The 19,129-nt window shown below is 42.9% G+C and overlaps 3 protein-coding genes across 3 annotated transcripts; 2 read left to right on the top strand and 1 right to left on the bottom strand.

Annotated features, from left to right (window-relative positions):
• Nucleotides 1–242: 242 nt before the first annotated feature.
• Nucleotides 243–697, top strand: W97_04730 (tubulin binding cofactor A; the record flags this gene model as incomplete). The annotated part of the gene is made up of 3 exons (XM_007782619.1): nt 243–401; nt 460–546; nt 596–697. The coding sequence occupies 3 exons, from the start codon at nt 243–245 to the stop codon at nt 695–697; spliced, it is 348 nt and encodes a 115-aa protein (XP_007780809.1).
• A 122-nt stretch (nt 698–819) lies between these two features.
• On the bottom strand, nt 820–1,934 carry W97_04729 (uncharacterized protein; the record flags this gene model as incomplete). The annotated part of the gene is made up of 2 exons (XM_007782618.1): nt 820–1,844; nt 1,892–1,934. 2 exons carry the CDS (start codon nt 1,932–1,934, stop codon nt 820–822), a joined length of 1,068 nt encoding a protein of 355 aa, XP_007780808.1.
• Nucleotides 1,935–2,600: 666 nt separating this feature from the next.
• W97_04728 (uncharacterized protein) lies at nt 2,601–4,489 on the top strand (the record flags this gene model as incomplete). The annotated part of the gene is made up of 3 exons (XM_007782617.1): nt 2,601–3,069; nt 3,156–3,305; nt 3,372–4,489. 3 exons carry the CDS (start codon nt 2,601–2,603, stop codon nt 4,487–4,489), a joined length of 1,737 nt encoding a protein of 578 aa, XP_007780807.1.
• Between the last annotated feature and the right edge of the window lie 14,640 nt (nt 4,490–19,129).

Here is a 19,129-nt window from a genome sequence, read left to right as displayed (position 1 = left end):
TCAGAGTACGATGTCGATTGAGTTTTGTTGATGGTGAGATCAGAAGGGAAACAGCGCGAAATTGGAACCAGACCGCGTCTTTCACGCGTTGAGTGCTTGCATAATCGATAAGCGCCGCATCAAATCGACAGCCCCACATCGAAGACGGGAGCGATCAGAAGTGTGAACAGCGTGTGTGAAAAACAAGCACAAGCGGACTTCCCATCTCGAAAGCACGCCAGGCCTCGATAACTATTGACAGCATGGCGCCTCCGTCGAAGCTCGCTGTAGCGACGTCGTCGCTGATGCGCCTCGTGAAGGAGGAAGCAAGCTATCACAAGGAAATGGAACAGCAACAGGTGCGCATTGAGAAAGCGGGAAACAGCACCGATGAGAATGCAGACTATCAGCTTAAGCAGGAGGTAGTTGGGTCTCAAGTCCTCTCGAAGACAGCCTCATGATCACTGACAAAAACTCTAGCGCCAAGCACTAGAAGAGACGAAAGCGGTGCTTCCCTCAATCCGGCAGAAGATCACAGATGCACTAGCAAAACTTGAAGAGCAACTTGTGAGTACCGGTAGTTGTAGTGCCGTCGATTCGCTGACTAGCCATGCAGGAAGCGAACAAGGATGCAGGAGGCACGGCGTCTACGGAGGAAGTCACCAAGGCGAAAGATGCAGTGGCAAGTGCCAAGAAGGCTATTAGAGAGAGTGCGTAGGACACTGGCGTGTATTCCCTGTTTACCTGCACATACATGGTACCAAGACCACGTACTCCTTGACCGCGCATAAATAGCAATGACCACCCCAGAACGCCTGGAATGCTCTGGGTATCTTCTCACTAAGTGACGTCCATCCTCTCCTCTGCAGGGGTATCTTCTGCCTCTTCGCCCTCCTCGATATCTGACCTGTCCTCCCGCCGCTTATCTGGGGTAGTCACAGCCCCAGAGTCAGCCATATCTGCGTCTTGATTGTCTGCTTCTGCACCTGACGAGGGCTGCAGAGGTTGCGATGCTGCTCGACTGCCGCTCCTTGCCGGCGACGAAAGTGGCGCTAAACGATGTCTCGTCGGTGCATGCCTAGCACTCGCTGGCGCCTCTGTGTCTTGACTGGTGTGCAGAGGAGTCGCTCCGTCAACCTCAGGTCTCGGTGTGCCGACCGCACTCGCTTCTCCACGCGTCGTGCTGCCCTCGCCCTCTTCCGCATCCTCTCCACCCTCCATGCCCTCCTTCCTCTCCGCCTCCTCCTTCTCATCCCTGATCAGCCTCAACATCAGCCTCCCCTCCTCCACTATCCTCCCAAACTGCTCCCTCCTCTCCGCCCACGTCTGCGCATAGTGTGCGCTCTCGCTCTCCAGCTCCGCAATCTCCGCGTTCAGCTTCTCGAGCTGCACATGCTGCTCATCTCTAGACTTGAGCATGCGGTTACTCGTGATCTTCTCCGCCAGCTCGTCGTATGTCTTCCTGAGCGCCAGAGTCTTCTGCGCCTCCTCCAGCTGGACCCGCAGCTCGGCCGTGTTGTCTCTAATCGCCTGCGCAGTCTCTGAGATCTTGATCTTCTCGGAGGCGTAGCGCTCGCGCTCTTTTTCGTTGCTGGTGCGCAGGAGCTGCATGCGCACTATGCTGCCTTCGAAGGCGGCGAAGTCGAGCACCATGTCTTCACGCCATTGTTTGCGCTCTTCGGCTTGTCTCCGGCGTGAGGCGTCAACGGCAGCGGCTTCTTCGTCGGCGGCGGAGATGTCCGGGGGAGGTGTTGGTAGCGATGTAGGTGGCCTTGATATTAGGGATGCGGGTGTGAGGAGGCGTTTGGTGATACGCTTGAATGGCTTCTCCTCAACATTGAGTAGACGCGATGTGTGTAGGGAATCTAACGACAGTGAGTAGTGTGTATTCTGTGCTATTAAATGCACATACCCTCATCTGCCTGGTCGAGCATACCATACTCGTAGTTGGCCATCTCTTGAGTTTGGCACTGTCTCACTGCGATCAACGAGATACTGACAAAGGTAGACCCTGGAAGCTTAGACGAGCTGTCGGCGCCAATACGTACTAGCTTCTTGCCGCTCTTAGCGGGCTGAATCTATAAAGAAGGGGAGCAGCTTGGCATCTTGGCATCTTGGCAGCTTGGCAGCTCTAAGTATCCCAAGAAGCACGAGAAGCTCGAGCACGCCGAGCACGCCGAGCACGCTGGCCGCGTGGAGCACGCTGGGTATACGGGGTAATCGACCGTTCTCGCGAGCGGCTTGCGAGCTGGACATAGGCTCGGTAACTCTAAGGCTTCAGAGATGGCTCTGAGACCTTAGATATGACAAAAACTTTCGCCGATGTTAGTAGAGAACTAGTTTCTATCAAACTTCTATTATAAGGAGGCGGCAGCTATATACTATTGCTTAGCCGGTGTATTGCTAGCGATAACCTCTAAGTTTCCTTCGTATCTTGTAGTTACGCTGTTGCCTAATTACCCCTTAATCTAATAAGACTGTAACACCTCCTTCGTATACTTAACTCGAGAAGCAGACTCGTTACAAGATCTCTTCCACAATCCTGAGTGAAGAACATTACAAGTCCGCGAAGTGCCTTGCTTCTAGTAGAAGGTTCCGCGATACTCTGATTGCTTTTCAAAATGCTTTCCAACATTGCATATTTGTGCCTTTCCTTCCTTGCCGTCGGTGTGCGCGGTCTCGCAAACTGTCCACCTCCATCAGAGCCGCATCTACCAGTCCCCTCACTTTCTGCGACAGAGCTGTCTGTATTACAGCACAATCTGACAGCCGAGCTGAACAACCGATCAACCGCTGCTGCCGCTTCAGACCCCTCATACGCCAATTACTCGATCTCCCTAGCGGTCACCGGAATGGGCGATACGCCGTTCGTGACGTACAGCTACGGTCCGGAGGGGACTGGCGTTACTACTGACAGCATCTTTCGTATCGGTAGCGTGAGCAAGGTTTTTGCTGTTTACGAGGCTCTGGTAAACGGCTTGGATCTTGGTGATCCGGTCGCAAAGTGGATTCCAGAGTTTCGGAAGGATGGGTTCGATGAGATCACGGTTCGAGGGTTGGCAGGCTATATCAGTGGGTTGACAAGAGACTGTAAGCTGCAATGTTCGATTCAGGCCTTCTCTACCGGCCTAATCTTCCAGCCTTGTTGACGCACCGTTAATGTCCGAATTCAATAGATCCCATCAACGACATCAGCGTGGTCGGCTCCGAATTCGAAATCGTTCATCTCATAAGGGAGGCTGTACCAATACCAGAGAGCGACAAACCATCCTGTTCCTTGCCCCGAGCAGCGCTGGAATCTGGCGGACGTGCTTGCTCAGCGGAGGGTATGTTCCTACGAGAGATTCTCATCTCTCCCACCAATTACGTCCTAGTACTAACTACAGCAATAGATTACATCAACATCCTTTCAACTCGACCTCCTATCTATCCCAGCAACTCCTTTCCTGCCTACTCTAACGTGGCTTACGATCTCCTCGGCCATATCATCACGGTGAAAAATGGAACGAGTTCTAGCGATCTGGTCACTCGAGACATTGCCGTTAGTCTCAACATGTCACGTACCAGTCTCTTGAAGCCTTCGAACGACTCATTAGGTATCATTCCTACCGAAACAGCCAATAGTGCATGGTATGAAGACTTCGGCTGGGCTAGTTGGTCTGGTGGCATGTACTCTACCGCTTCTGACCTGGCTCGTTTTGCGAGGGCTATATTGAAAGGTCTGGATCCGAACACCGGAGACAGCGGTGATGCCATACGTCTACCTCCACAGGTGCTTCGAGAATGGCTCCACCCGATGACATACACCTCTTCGAGCGCTGCCTTTCTTGGCCTCCCGTGGGAAGATTTCCGACCTTCTGTCACAGGCCTGAACGGAGGATTTCCGTTCACTGTGCACAACAAAGCCGGGGGCATCACCGGCTACTCTGGCGAGTTGGCCATCGTCCCGGAGTATGGCTTCGGATTGGCAGTGCTTGCATCAGAAGGACCGGAGACTATTGCTGGAGATACGAGAAGCTTCCTTGTGGAGCGCGTCGCTCGCTTCCTCGAGGCGGCCCGGGTGAAAAACGCACGAGAAGCATACGCCGGCCGATACTCGTCTGGCTCGGTCAATAGGACAAGCGTGATTGAGCTCGAAGTGCCGGACAACGGATTGGGTTTACGAGTCAGAGAATGGAAGCTACCGGACCTAGATATTGCGGCAGCAATCACGGCGATCAAGCTAAGGGGTACGCCTCCGGACTTGCAGCCAAACACCACATCTATCCGCTTCTACCCTGCTCCGGCGGGGATGGGGGATACCTGGCGGTACTTCTTCAACGCCTCGCTGCCGGTTTCCTCGGATCCGATTGCAGGGGGCTTGTGTGAAGAATATACTGATGCTGACCAGTATTACTATGGAAACCAGCCGTTGGATATGATTCGGTTCATTCGAGATGAAGCTGATCAGAATGTGGTGGGAGTTGAGATTCCGTGGCTGAGACTAGAGTTAACGAAAGAGTCGCCCTAGGAGAAAGCGAGGGTTGGTCAGGGTCGGGACCAAAGTATACGGAATTTGTACAATAGCTAACCGTTTGTTTAAACGGTGTCTTTAATTAATTCAGGCTACCTAACTACTTTCCAATCTTCCATGTCATACAAGCCTTTGATATGGTCAACTGCAATTAACTCAATGTTAGAAGTATGAAAGCAAATGACTGAAGCGGAATTCTTGGACGTAGTGCACCAATCATGCTCGAAACCGGCTTTGGGAGCGGCAACACCACTTTTACTAGCGGCACCACCCTGACTAAGCTGCCGAGTTATCGCGTATGTAGCTGTGCTTCGCCAGCAAGCGAGAACGAGAATCTCACTCCACTAAAAAGTCGCATCTTACATTATTCGACAATGATCCAACAAAATTCACTTTGTGTTCAGCTCCTGTCTGTTCCTGATTGTCCATTAGTCGGACCGGTGCGGAAGGTGCTCAGGGAGAGTCTGGCTCGGATTCCTGTCGATGCTATCGTGGAGGAGCTAGTCGGTGACTACAATTCTCCAACTCTGCTCGTCGACGGTTTTGATGTCACCGGACATCCGCGAACATCAGATGGCGTTATGTCTTGTCGACTTGATCTTCCCACTGAAGAGCAGGTTTCAGCTGCCCTTCGAGGCTTGACAGTGATCAGCTTCAAGGGCAAGCTTGAGACACAGATTCAGGCAACAGTATTTCAGACTCTTCTACGAACTGCCAAACCTATCTCCCTGGACCACCTCGCCAAAACAATGGACACCAGCGCGGTTACTGTCTCGAGCTGCATTGATGAACTACGACGATTTGGCCAAGTACGCCTCGATTCTGACGGTCATATTGTCGGCGCTGTTGGATTGAGTTTGACTCCCACGGTGCACGAGCTCTCCATCGGAGGCATAAGGTTCTGGGCCTGGTGCGCATTTGATGTGCTTGGCATCTTTGGAAGCCTGCATCTCTCGGGGTCTGTTCGGTCACTGGATCCTTTCAGCAATGAAATCTTACGACTTGAATTCATCGATGGTATTCCCCAAGACCGAAGCCTTATAGTTTTTATGGCCGATGTACTGAAGGGTGACTCCGTGTGCGACTCTTGGTGCTCTAAAGTCAATTTCTTCACCTCTATGCAATCCGCGGAAGCATGGAGTCAGGGGAATGACACATCAGGTTCTGCACTATTAGTGGGTAATCTCGTGCCAGTAGCTAGAGAAGTGTGGTCTAGATTCCTTCCATAAGAACTAATACGTGGTTGGAACCACATTTCGATTAGACTGCATGTTGTGTCGCGGAGAGTGAGCTTCCGTTCTCGGATGGTGGTCATTCTTACTTGGCGGAGAGACCTTGCAGCCTTGTGTGAGACAGATGCTCGATGTGCAGAGGCTCAGTTTGCTAGCTACACTGGAAATGACATTCTGTAAGCGGAAAAGCCCGCGCCGATGGCTCGATGGTGTTGTTTTGACTTGATCGCAATCACGTAAGCTAGCTAATTCGACTGGTCGAGTCGACCTCTCGAATTATAGCCGTTTGCTACGCTGGACTTGAAAATACTGTAAGAAGTTTGTTCTACCATTCAACCCTGTGCTAGTCTTCATTGCTTCAAGATAAATGTCTTTGCAGCTCCATTCGCTGCTTTGACCTTGAGCTTCGTTAGCAATCCAACCTATTAAGCTTTTATTCGAATAAGCGTTTTTTCTATCTGAATCTATTGTAACAAGGTGCTATCACGAGATAATAAAGGTTACTGTGATAGTTGGGGTCCTAATTAAGGAGATAGAGAATAGTGCCAAGATATAGCTAATAAGGTAAGAATTAATATTATGTAGTGAGATTAGATTAAGTTATAAAGAATACTAGATTCTTATTTAAGTTAAGCACACTATTCTAATAAATAAGAATAGTACTACCTATATACTATAATACCTCGCACCGTAATCTTCCTAATTAGTGTAATCCGTTCCTAATTACACTAATTATACTAATTACGCCTATCTTAGTATTCTAAGTAATTAGTTCTTTATATAACACTTAGCACTAATTACCTTTATTCTATGTTATCTATCGCGGTTCGTAACACTATCTCCCTCCCTAATAGCTTTCGCCTTAAAAGGTATATTCGCTCTTTTTCCGTAATATGCTAAAAGCACCTAAGCTAACATCCTCGAGATTCGTGTTAAAATAATAGGGCTCCGCTAGTCTTAAATAATCCTCTACTAAACGCCGTAATAATCTAGTGTCTTATCTTCGTTCTTCTAGCTCTAATATACTTACTCCTTATAGTTACTATTACTCTAAGTTATTATCCTATCGCGTGGACGTCCGCTCTAGTTATTATACTAAATATATTTCTTTAGGTGCTAAATGCGACCTAGTTATTACCTATAGAGAATAGAAGTAGCTCTATACTTATAGTAAAGAAATTTATAAAAAGCTTTATAAAGCTAAAAGAGCGATTGCGGAGGCGAACCTCTATTATACTTAGCTTAAAGACAAGCTAGCTAAGTGGGAGAGCTGTTTTTTCTAGCTTATATCGCGTGAACTATTATTAATCGCGGAAGTAGAGGCTTTAGAGTAGGGGTAGTCTAGCCCTTCTCCTAAATTCTTAATAGACTTTCCTAATTTAGCGCCTATCGCATTTTTAGATATTCTTACTATATCTCCTATAATCTAGAGCGCTCTAGATAGGTTTCCTCCCTTATTCTTTAAGCCTACTTCCACTAAGGCCTTAAATCCTTATAGTACTTCCTTATAGCTCGTTCGCATCTATTAAGGTTAGTATATAGCTTCTATATATTATCTAAGTCCGGGTAGCCTTTCCATTTTATAAGGTATTATTATAGCCTATTATCGAAGTTAGTGCTATTATCTAGGATTTTCTATACTTTATATTATCCTTCTTACTTTATAAGGTAGTTGTCTAGTATCTATACTAATACTAGTACTTTTATAGGGGCTAGTTCTAATAGTAAAATATAGAACACTAAGTGTATTCTTATTCTCTCTAGTAGGTCTAATTTATAGCTTATATCCTTAATATTTCTAATAATTTTGAAAGGTTCTATCCTAACGTAGTCCAATTTTTTACTTAGCCTTATTGTCTCGATGTTTTTCTAGAGAAGGTAAACTTTATCTCCCTCTTTAAGTATAGGTCCTCTGGATTTATATTTATTGTAGTGGAATGCTAATTATTATAATAGAAATTTAATATCTTTTCGTAATTCTTAGTATATCTATTATATTCCTTTTACTATTAATCTAGATAACTCTACTAGGATTTAGACTTCTCTAGATTTATAGAACATCTAAGCCTAGTATCTATAGTTAGTGTAAAATAGTATTTATCCTATTATTTCGTTCACGCTTATATTATATACTAGCTTTATAAGCGGTAATAGTAATACCTAGTTCGTTTATTTATAATCCACATAACCTCTTAAGTACTACTCTAGCACTTAGTTTATGCGCTCGGTTTATCCATCCGTCTAGGGATAGTAAGCTATTAAAAGCTTATAGGCTAGTCCTAATTATACTATAAGCGAGGTCTAGAAGTTTAATATAAATAGCTTATCCCTATCTAAGATAATCTCCTTAGGTAGTCCTTATATTACTATTATATTTTAGAGGAAGGTGTATATTAGTTCTTTAGTGTTAGACGATTCTTTATATAGTATAAAGTGTACTTCTTTTGTTAATTAGTCTATAATAGTAAGCACGGAATCGTATTTCACTTTTATTAAGAGTTCTTTAGAAAGAGGTAGTTTAATAATAAAATCTATAGCTACTAAAGCCTATAGCTGTGTTAGTATTACTACTAACTTTATTAACCTGTACGGCTTATACTAGGTTGCCTTTATTTTATAGTATAGATCGCAGGCTGCGATATATTCCTTCACTTTCTTCCTAAGTCTAGGGAAGAAGTATATACGGCTAATTGCTTTAACTATCTTATAGATCCCGCGATGTCCTATAATAGGATTATTATAGTATTATCGGATAATCTCTATCTACTAGGCTAGTAGTACGTACACTAGTCCTTTAAATAGTAGTAGGCCTTTATCTATTTATTTAAATCCTTTAAGGGTTTTGGAAAGTGCTCTCTAAATATAAGTATCCTACGCGTATACTTTCCGGATTCGGTCCTTAAGGTTGTTATTTATAATTATTATAGTAGTAGCTAGTATACCTTAATTATAAGTGATCTTTCTATTTAGATATTATTCTAGAATTAAGCTAACTATCTAGAGCTTCTCTTCTATATAATCTGGTCTTCTACTAAAAGCTTGTTAGTAACCTGAATTCCCTTAGCGGGATCTACAGGCTAGTGGGTTGATGTATCCACGTGAGTAGCTAGTAGCTTGACGGCGTCGAGCTAGGCAATCACTAGTAGTAAGATATATTCTATAGCAGCCGAGGAATAGTATCTAGTATTATCTATAAAGACTAAAGCCTACCGTCTATTAGACGGTGGGCATCTATGGATATAGGAAGAACGCTAAGGGGGCGGGGTTATAACGTCTAGCTTGGTGATAAGCTGGGCGCGGTATGGCTTAATACTATGCTAAGGCTCTCTTCTAGCCGGGCTATGATAGTTGCCTCCCCTCCTATGAGCTGGTCCGCTAGATCTATTATAGTAAAGTGTAATTAGATTGTAGCCGCATGCCTCTATGTAGGCTGTAAGGTAGCTTGTAGGCGGCGGTTCGTGTGTGGTGGAAGGTGATAGAAGTGTTGCTATTTATAATGCTAAGTATCGTGAATTACTACGCTCGTTACTATCTTATAACCGTCGGCTTTCTAAACATATAAATAAAGTGTTCTATGAAATTCTTTCCCCTTCACGTCTCTTTCTTTTTATTATTAATAAACTCTTGTAACGTAAGTATTACGTAACCTCTTTACCTTTTTAAATTTCTGTGCTTAAGCTTTACGTCGAATAGTGAGATGTCTTTAGATGGTTTTTAGGTGAGATGGTTGCGTTATAATGTCGAGATGGCGTGTTAATATAAGTTTTGCTTATAGGTCCGGGAAATCGATATTGCTCTATATTCGCGCGGCCCTCTTATCCCGCTCTCTAAGCTGTGCTATCTCCGCTATTTAAAGGACCTTATAGAAGTAGTCTGCGATAAGAGGGACGGTCCTTATAATTCTAGCGTGCGTTACTCGCGATGTGTTAACTTAGGGAAGCCTTGTCTACCGGTAGGTATTCGTAGTATCTACGAACATAGTTTAATAGCTAAACGCTTTTAGATCCCGCTAAAGTATAATAAGATCCTAAATAGTCTTTTCGAGATATGGGACTTGCGTGTTACTCCTAAAGATGCGACGTAGATATAGCGCGATGCCGCCGCTTATGCGGCGGCGCGCTTCCCTAATCTTATGCGTGTGTGGTTCTTACGTGTAGAGCGCGAAATTAAAGAGGACGTAAAGATAGGTCTTACCTATTAGCCGAAAAGCGCTATGGAGCTATTGCTTTTATAACTTAAGGAGAGTATTAAAGCTCGACTTATGTAGGAGTAATTACTAGATACTATGCGCGTGATTGTGAGTGGTTTTACCGGCTTATACCTTTCGACTTTACTAATATGAGTAGAACTATCTCCTACCCCTTAACCTTAAAGAGCTGTAGTATCCTAGCTAGTCCGTGGATAAGGATGTCGCTGTAGAGGATGAAGTAGGTGATAGTGGTAGCGATAGCCCACCGCTAATAAATGACGAGGGTGGGGAGGATAGAGGCGCTACCTTAACTTTAAAGAAGAAGAGGAAGCCTTAGCCTTGAAAGAAGGATAGCCTAGCGACTCTGCGACGAAGGCGGAACGCTAGCGCCACGAAGCCTACTACGCTAATAGTTAAGAAGGCTAGCACGACTCTAGAGTCTACTAGGCGAGGTGGCCGCGCTACGCGGTCTACTAAGCGGGGTGGCGCTGCTACGATAAGTAGCCGAGCTACTAGGAGAGCGCCTAGCTTAGATACTATTAAGGAGGAGGCTGCTGCTCGTATTAACTATATACTAGATAGCGACGACGAGCGGAAGTAGCGTAATAAGGCTGCCCGCTAGGTGAAGGAGAAGAGTAGGGTAAGAGGCGTTGCGCCTGCGGTGAAGGTAGGCGATTCCCCTAAGGTTTACGAGATTGCGGCTTTGTAAGTGGAGTTTACTGCCGAGAGAGCTACTATAGGGCTGCTAGCGAAGCGTAAGCGGGCCCCTTCGCCCTATATAGAGGAGGAAGAAGACGAAGAGAACCCGGTTCCTTGCCGTCGCGCTAATACTAATAAGAGGCGTCGCTAAGAGGAATACGCGCGGTCCTTAGCTAAGTAAGCTGCTATGGAGGATGCTGAGCTTTAAGCTATAGAGGAGAAGTTAGCTACGCTGCGCGCTATAAAGAAGGAGAAGGCGGCGCGCGAGAAGCGCGGTACTACGAATAAGCCCTTATTTATTTTTAAGGATGAGGTTATAGATGAAGCCCCCTTGCTGGGTAGCGACGAACCCCTCTCCTCGCTATTAGCTAGCTATAGCCGCCCTATTATAACGCCGTTGTCTCACAGCGCTCCTAGGATGCTTTTTCTATAGGTGTAGGTGCCGGCTCCGCCGTCTATCCTACGCACTCCTAGTGGTTCGAGGAAGGCAGCGCCTAGCGGTTTAGCGTCTAGGACACCGTAAAATAAGGTGTAGTTTAAGGTCCCCCGCGGCTCTAGGTTAGGGTAGAGTGCGCGAAGCGCTGTCTTGTTAAAGGTTAATAGTTTGAAAGCTATATAAAATTCTATTTTTTTTAACTTAGGAGACGAGGGCGGAGAACTTATTATTTCCTTACTTCTTGCTTGCTTATTACTTTCGGTTTCCTTAGTTATACTACTAGAATAGACTCGAATCATGCTTTGTAGTTAGTTCCTAACCCCTAAACCGTGGTGATGCTACACTTCTTAATAGAACCTTATTAAAACCTCTAGAAAAACCCCTATAGGGAAAATACCTAGGGAAAGAGTGTTCTAGCTTTTAGGACTGCCTCTTGCGTTTTCTTTACTTAGGCCTAGCTTCTTTACGTTATTGGTCGAACTTAGCTCGCATATCTTCTATATAATTGAGTTCCTTCTTTTCTAACTATTAGTTATACGTATTAGGCTAGCCTACCCACTTTACCTTATACTTATATTGCCCTTAATCCTTTTTCTTGTCTAGAATCTTTTTAATTTCCTATTTAGGCTCTTAATTGACGATCTCTACTAGTGGTAGAAATAGCTCTTCGCTATTATTTCCCCGGCGTTAATACGGTTTAAGGTAAGAGACATGAAAGATAGGGTGGATTCGATAAGTACTCGGTAAGTGTAGGCGGTAGGCCTGTTTGCCTATAGGCTCCTCTATTCGAAAGGGTCCTATGTATTTCGCTAAAAGCTTCTAGCTAGGTGCTTGTAGCTTAAGGTTTTTAGTAGAGAGCTTGACTAGGTCTCCTACCTTAAAACTTATAGGCTTGTAGTTCTAATTATAGTACTTAGCCTGCGCTTCGATAGCGGTTCGCTAGTGCTTCTGCATTTTAGATTGGACTTAGTCTAAGACCTTAATACGGTCTTTAGTAGCTAGCACGTCGCCCTCTTTACTAGCCTCTTAGAGGTCGACATTGATGCGCGGGTGAAAACTATATATAGCGTAGAATGGGCTCACTCTTAGCGTAGCGTGTTCGCTATTATTATAAGCGAACTCAGCTATTAGCAAGAGGCTAGCCTAGTTTGACTAGTCTTCCGTGTAGTAGGCTTAGAGGTAGTGTTCTAAGGTTTAGTTCTACTATTCGGTCTACCTATTAGTCTGCGGATAGAAAGCGGTACTAAGTCGACGCTTAATTGCTAGGTGGTAGCAGACTTTAGACTAAAACGCTAATGTGAATACTATTCCCCTATTAGTTATAATCCTATAAGGTAGTCTATACCTGCTGAACACCTACTTAATAAGCACTTCTGCTAGTTATATAGCGTCAATCTTCTTTATAGTAGGGATGTAGAGGGTTATCTTCGTGAATCGATCTACTACTATAAGAATAGAATCGTATACGCTAGCTCCGCGCTTGCTAGTAGGTAAGCCTATAATAAAATCCATAGTGATTTCACTCTATAGTACCTCTAGACGAGGTAGCGCTGACATCTTACTATAGGGAAGATGCCTAGGCATCTTGACCCTCTAGTAAATATTATAGGTAGCTATATAGTCTTTAACTTATTTCGATATATGTGGCTAGTGATATTTTTTAGTAAGGAGTTTGAGCGTTCTTCGCTCGCTAAAATAGCCTACTAAAGGATTATTATAATGCCTTTATAGTAGCTCCTTCCGGATAGACTCTTCTTCTAGTATATATAACCTATTATTATACTAAAGCAGTCTAGCTAAGTCTTCTGTCTAGCCTATTAAGGCTTTGGCGTTCCCCTTATATCTCTCCTTCTTTATCACGTCTTCTCGGATTTTATAAGTAAAGGCGTCCCCTTACTATAGGGCATTAATTAGCTTGGATAAGGGTTGACTTGTGGGAGTTAATGCTATTTTACTATCTACTAGCTCTCTAGCATCCTAGCGTGGAACGAACTATTTGTAACTAGTAGTTTTAGTAATAGGCTTAAGCGCGTCCTGCGCTTCGTTGCTTGCTTCTTGAGCTACCCGATTAAGGTGTAGACTCGCTAGGAGTTTAGTCCTAGATAGGGAGTGCCTAGTTCCCTAGGGCGCGATTAAGCCGCTAGCTCTTTACTACCTAGACGCCACCTCTACGGCGGTGCCCTTACCTATTACTAACTTCTGTTATAAAGTGGGTAGTAGCCGGCCGACTATATTACTAGCGTCTTTATAATCTAGTCTTCTAGACGGCGCATTAGCGGGGTTTGTCTTACCTAGCCGGTGCTTAATAATAAAGTTGTACGCCGCGAGTGTTATGGCCTAGCGGGCTTATCGGCTATTTAAGGCCTTTACGTTGGTGAACCCCTTTAGATTATTATAGTCGGTTAAGACCTTAATTAGGTAGACACTACCCTTATAGTAGTGTCTCTACTACCTAAACGCTATAACGATGGCTAGAAGCTCCTAGTCGTGCGTCTCGTAGTTTCGCTCTATATTAATTATCTTTCTTAACTAAAAGGCTATAGGATGCTATTAGCTATCCTATAGCTACGAGAGTATACTAGCTACTATAAAGGCAGAAGTATCCGTTTTGATGCGGATAGGTAACTTAGGATTAAAGTGGATAAGGATTAGTGTAGTAGTGAAAGCGTTAATAAGCTAGCGAAACGCCTTCTTCGCGGCTTTAGGGAAAAAGAACGGTCCGGTCTTCTTTCTATTCTTACTTCCCTTTAATATTAAGGTTAAGGGGCTAGTAATCTTAGAGTACCTATAAATAAATTGGCGGTAGAAATTGGTAAAGCTAAGAAAGACTTAGATGTCTCGAAAGCTAGTAGGCTCTAGCCACTTCTATAAGGTGGCTACCCGGCGAGAATCTATTAAAACGCCGGAATTAGAGATGATAAATCTAAGAAATTCTACCTGCGATATAAAGAATTTGCATTTACTCCTTTTAGCGTATAGCTAATATTGCCTAAGCCGTTCTAATATAGCGCGTACGTGGCGTATATAGCTCTTCCTATTATTAGAGTATATTAGGATATTATCTAGGTACACTATATAGGTTATATCTACTAGGCCTGCTAAGGCCCGGTTAATATACGCCTAGAAGGTTGCTGGAGCATTAGTAAGCCTAAAGGGCATAACTATATACTCGAAATGGCTATAGCGTGTGCGAAACGCAGTCTTCTACTTATTGCCCTTCTTTATGCTTATATAATGATAGGTATCTTAAAGGTTGAGCTTACTAAATACCTTTGCACCGCTTAGCCGGTCTAGGGTTTTAGTAATAAGAGGTAAAGGGTGACGGTTCTTTATTATAATCTTATTTAACCCACGATAATCGATATATAGTCGAAGGCTTCCGTCCTTTTTAGGGACGAAGAGAACCGAGGCACCTACTAGGCTAACTAAATGTTTAATCTAGCCCTTTACTAAGGCATCATCTAGATAGCGCCTTAGCTCCTATAACTCCCGTATAGAGAGATTGTACAAGGGACTATAAGGAGGAGCTTCCTCGCCTATATCGATAAGGTGCTCTACACCCTTAATAGGGAGTCTCTACTCGCCTATAGCCTCGAATACATCTGTGTAGTTAGTAAGCTCCCTAGAGAGTGGCGAAGGTGGTGGGGGCCGGAAACCCGGCTCTAACCCTTCGCTTCCCTAGCGGTTCAACGGCGCCTTAATAATGTATAAGGTAGTGCTCTGCTCCTTTAGCCTATTATAGAGGATAGTAAAGACCCGCGGCTTAGCTTATATATTCTTTATAAACTATTGTGCGTCCACGATCTTATAAGCTTTTAATGAAAACTCGAAGCGCTAGGCATCCTTAGGTCCAATTGCCCCTAGATACGCTGTCGTGTCCCTATTATATAGGTGGCGGTGTTCTGGGGGCACTAGTTCTAGTGTCGGCATTATACTATTATAGAAGCGCTAGCTTCTGCTTTTTATCCTAATGGTAAAGTCTACCTTCTTAAGACTAGGTTTGCCTAGGAGGATTGGGGGTCCGGAGAGGTTAATAGTATATATTACATGCTGTCCTCCTCTTACTTAGCCCTAGCAGTCTACTAGCTACTAAGGCACTAAGTAGGCGCCGTAATAGTATAGTTCTGCATCATTTACCTATAAGGGGGTTAGTAGGTTGCTGTTGACCTTTTTAAAACTATTCTTTAGGGTAAGCTATTAAGACACCACACTCGTATTAGCGCTAGGGTCGATAAGCACCTAGGTATCTACCTAGTGTTCCTTAAATCGGGTCTAGCCTTAGAAGACGTAACTCGGCGAACTCTCTACTTTTCGTCTCTATATTACTTGCGTAGAGCCTTCTACGACGCTTTAGCTTTTCCCGAACTCTTACCTAGCTCGCGGATAGTGTATAAGGGAGTCTTATTAGCTCTAGTTGCCTTCGTAGAGTAATACTTAGCGTAGTAGCCCTTTAACCTATATAAGAGACACTCGCTATTTTTAAGTTATTTACTCTTTAAAGCATCTTGCTAGTCTTTTAATAGCGTGTTACTATTATCTTGATGGTCGGGCCTCTTGCGGCCCTTATCCGGCCTATGGGTCCTAGCCGACTGGTGGTTGCTAGGCTGCCTCCCCTCTAAGGAGGTAGTAGTGCGTAGGGCTCTAGCCCTCTTCTAGTTGTTCTCTAGTTGTACCGCTAGCTCTAGTAGGTCCTTTCTTATAGCTGGAACCTCTTAGTAGTTAGTGATAGCGGCACGAAGCTTAGGGCGGAGCTTTGTTAATAACGCGTCGCGTTACTAGTAAGGAGTCCGCTCCTCTATTTAGTCTTTAAGTGTTTGGAGGTATGTATTAAAGGCTATAACTAACTAATTAGCTATTTATCGCGTATCTTCTATTACTATTATAATAGTAAGCTTATGGTTTATTGGGTCCTCAATAAGGTCGAGCAAGAAGGTAATAAACTACTTCTAGGTGTATGCCTTATATGTGGTGGGGGTGGCTTCGCGCGTCTATGCCTTAAGGGCTTTTGCCTTAAGGTATTACTACACGTAGCGCACCTTCCGGCTATCTATTGTGTATAACTTAGGGTTAAGTTTAAACGTTGCTTCTACGCGCTTGACCTAAAGCTTATATTTCTTAATAGTCTTGCCTTAATATAGTTTTAGCTCGCGAGGCCTAATGTAGCTTTTATTAAGCACATCGACGGAATTAAGATAGCGCCTTATAGGCGCATCCTATTTGAGCGCTAAGGACGAAGGGGTAGGGTTAGGTCGACTAAGCGTAGGTGGACTTAAAGTAACTAGTCCTAGGGTAGGCGTTAACGCTAGTAGCGGTCGGCCCGTTTATTGCCGGTAAAGAGCCTTAATCTCCCTTCCGAGCTCTTCGAATTCCTACTAGTTCTAATCTAATTATTAAAGACGCTATAGCTCGCGACGTCTCCCCTTTAGCGCCTCTACGCTAAATCTTATAGGACCGAGTGGAGGCGTATTTAGGACCCTTAGGTCCTAAAGATCCGGTAACTCTATATACTAGGTTAGCGCTAGAGTTTCGCTAGCTTTGTATTGGCCGGACGCCTTAGCTTATATGTCTGTAGATAAGATGTTGTCTTAGCTGGCTCCCGACTAGGAGCGGGTGGTGATTACTATACTAGGCACACGGGTGGATACCCTGAAAAGGGGTGGTAGGCTTTAGAATTATTAGTAACCTGAATTCCCTTAGCGGGATCTATAGGCTAGTGGGTTAATATATCCACGTGAGTAGCTAGTAGCTCGACGGCGTTAAGCTAGGCAATTACTAGTAGTAAGATATATTCTATAGTAGCCGAGGAATAGTATCTAGTATTATCTATAAAGACTAAAGCCTACCGTCTATTAGATGGTGGGCATCTATAAATATAGGAAGAACGCTAAGGGGGCGGGGTTATGACGTCCAGCTTGGTGATAAGCTAGGTGCGGTATGGCTCAACACTATGCTAAGGCTCTCTCCTAGCCGGGCTATGACAAAGCGTCTACTTTCGCGTTTTTAGAGTCTTTCTAGTAGTAAATTTTAAAATTAAATATTAATAATTCCTTAGACTATCGCACTTATCTACGGTTTAATACCTTTATAGTAGTGAAGTATACTAAATTCTTATAATCTATAAACACTTAAATTAGATACTTTACTTTTTTTAGATATACTCTCTATTATTTAAATGCTTTAATAATAGCTAGTAGCTCTTTATCGTAGATTTTATAGTTTAGTTCTAGTCCGCTAAACTTCCTTAAGTGAAATGCTACTAGATACTAACATCCTTTATTATCCTATTAATTTAGATAAGCTTCTATAGCTAAGTCTAAAGCATCTATTTTAATAATAATTACCCTTATTAGGTCAAACATTATTAGAACCGGTTCCGTGCTAAACTATTTCTTTAGAGTATAAAAAGCGTTATTAGCTTTATTATTCTACTAGAAACCTTAATCTTTCTTTATAAAATCTATTAGTAGTGCTATAACTTGGGAGTAGCCTTATATAAACTTTTAATAGAAATTTGCTAGTCCTAAAAACAATTACACGTCCTTTACTAACTTCGGTAAAGGCTATTTAAGTACCGCCTATACCTTAGTTTTATCTATTTAGATACCGTAATCCATAATAATATATCCTAAGAACTTAATTTCTTATTAGTGGAATTAGCTCTTCTCTAGTACTATTTATAAGTTCGCTCATTAGAGTGCTTTTAAGACTTATCTAATATATCGTATATATTCCTTCTTAGTCTTCAAATATACTAGTATATTATTAAGATAGACGACTACAAATACATCTAAGTGTTCTTTTAGAATATTATTAATATATACCTAGAACGTAGCGGGAGTATTAGTAAGCTTAAACGGTATAACTAAATACTTATAAAGTCTAAAATAGGTTCTTATTACCATCTTTTACTCTTCGCCTTCCTTAATTCGAATCTGGTTATATACTCCTAGGATGTCGAATTTTATGAACTATTTAGCTTCTTAGAGTCGATTCTATAACTCTAAAATTAAAGGTAATAGATAACTATTCTTAATAGTTATATTATTTAGTCCCTAGTAGTTAATATATAGTTATAACTTACCGTTCTTCTTTAGTATAAATAGGATAGGGTATCCTGCGGGTGACTAGGATTCCTATATAAATCCTTTCTTTAGATTCTTATCTAGGTACGCCTATAGCGCCTCTAGCTTCTCTAGTAATAGTGGGTAAATCGCTAATTTTCTTAGTGTCTTGCCTTTTTTAATAGGTATTATATAGTTCTATGTTTAATATACTAGTAGGGCTTTCTTTAGAGCCTTATCTATAAATAACCTCTTATAGTCCTTATATTCGTCGGGAATAGATAATAGGGCTATAGTAGACACAAGCTATTATCGCTTACTCTATAGAATCTATACTTATCTAGAATTCTTCTAAACTTCCTTCTTAAGTTTAGCGGCTAAGATTACGTATATCTTAAGACTATCTCCTAGCGTATCTTTACTTATCTAGACTAATTTTCCCTAGGAAAAGTCTAGCATCCTATAAATCTAGTTAATTTTTAGATTCGCGTTCTTAAGCTATAGTAACCCTAGCACTATATTATAGGTTCCTATTACCGTAATATTAAACTACATATTCCTAATATAAGGTCTAATCTTTAACCTAACTATCTTAATTTCTTAGTCTACTAATCCCTAATTATAGCCTAAAGGTTAGCTATCTACCACTATTACTAAGTAGGTGTTAAGCTTTAGTTATAACTATAACTTTACTCTTTATGCGAACTATAGTAATATAAAGTTTATAGTAGCACCTAAATCAATTAGTGCCTTAGCCTATACTTAGCTAATCTTAACCCACACTTATAGGTTTCTAGTGTATCTTATTACTATAAGGGTATGTTTTTAGTATCTTACTCTAGGTACCTAAGTGCCCTTACACCTATTTAAAAGTCTTTTAGTAGACGCTTCTATCGACCCTCTAGCTAAAAGGCCTTCTAGTTTTTTAAATTAGAGCCTTCTACGTAAGAGCTTCTAGAGCTCTTATTCTCGGTAAGCGTCTCTATACTATTATACTAGAATTTACTTAAATCTACCTAG

The sequence above is a fragment of the Coniosporium apollinis genome (genome assembly GCF_000281105.1).
Source record: "Coniosporium apollinis CBS 100218 chromosome Unknown supercont1.21, whole genome shotgun sequence".
Classification (NCBI taxonomy): domain Eukaryota; kingdom Fungi; phylum Ascomycota; class Dothideomycetes; genus Coniosporium; species Coniosporium apollinis.
Note: the sequence above shows the minus strand (reverse complement) of the source record. Positions and strands in the feature narration are given on the sequence as shown.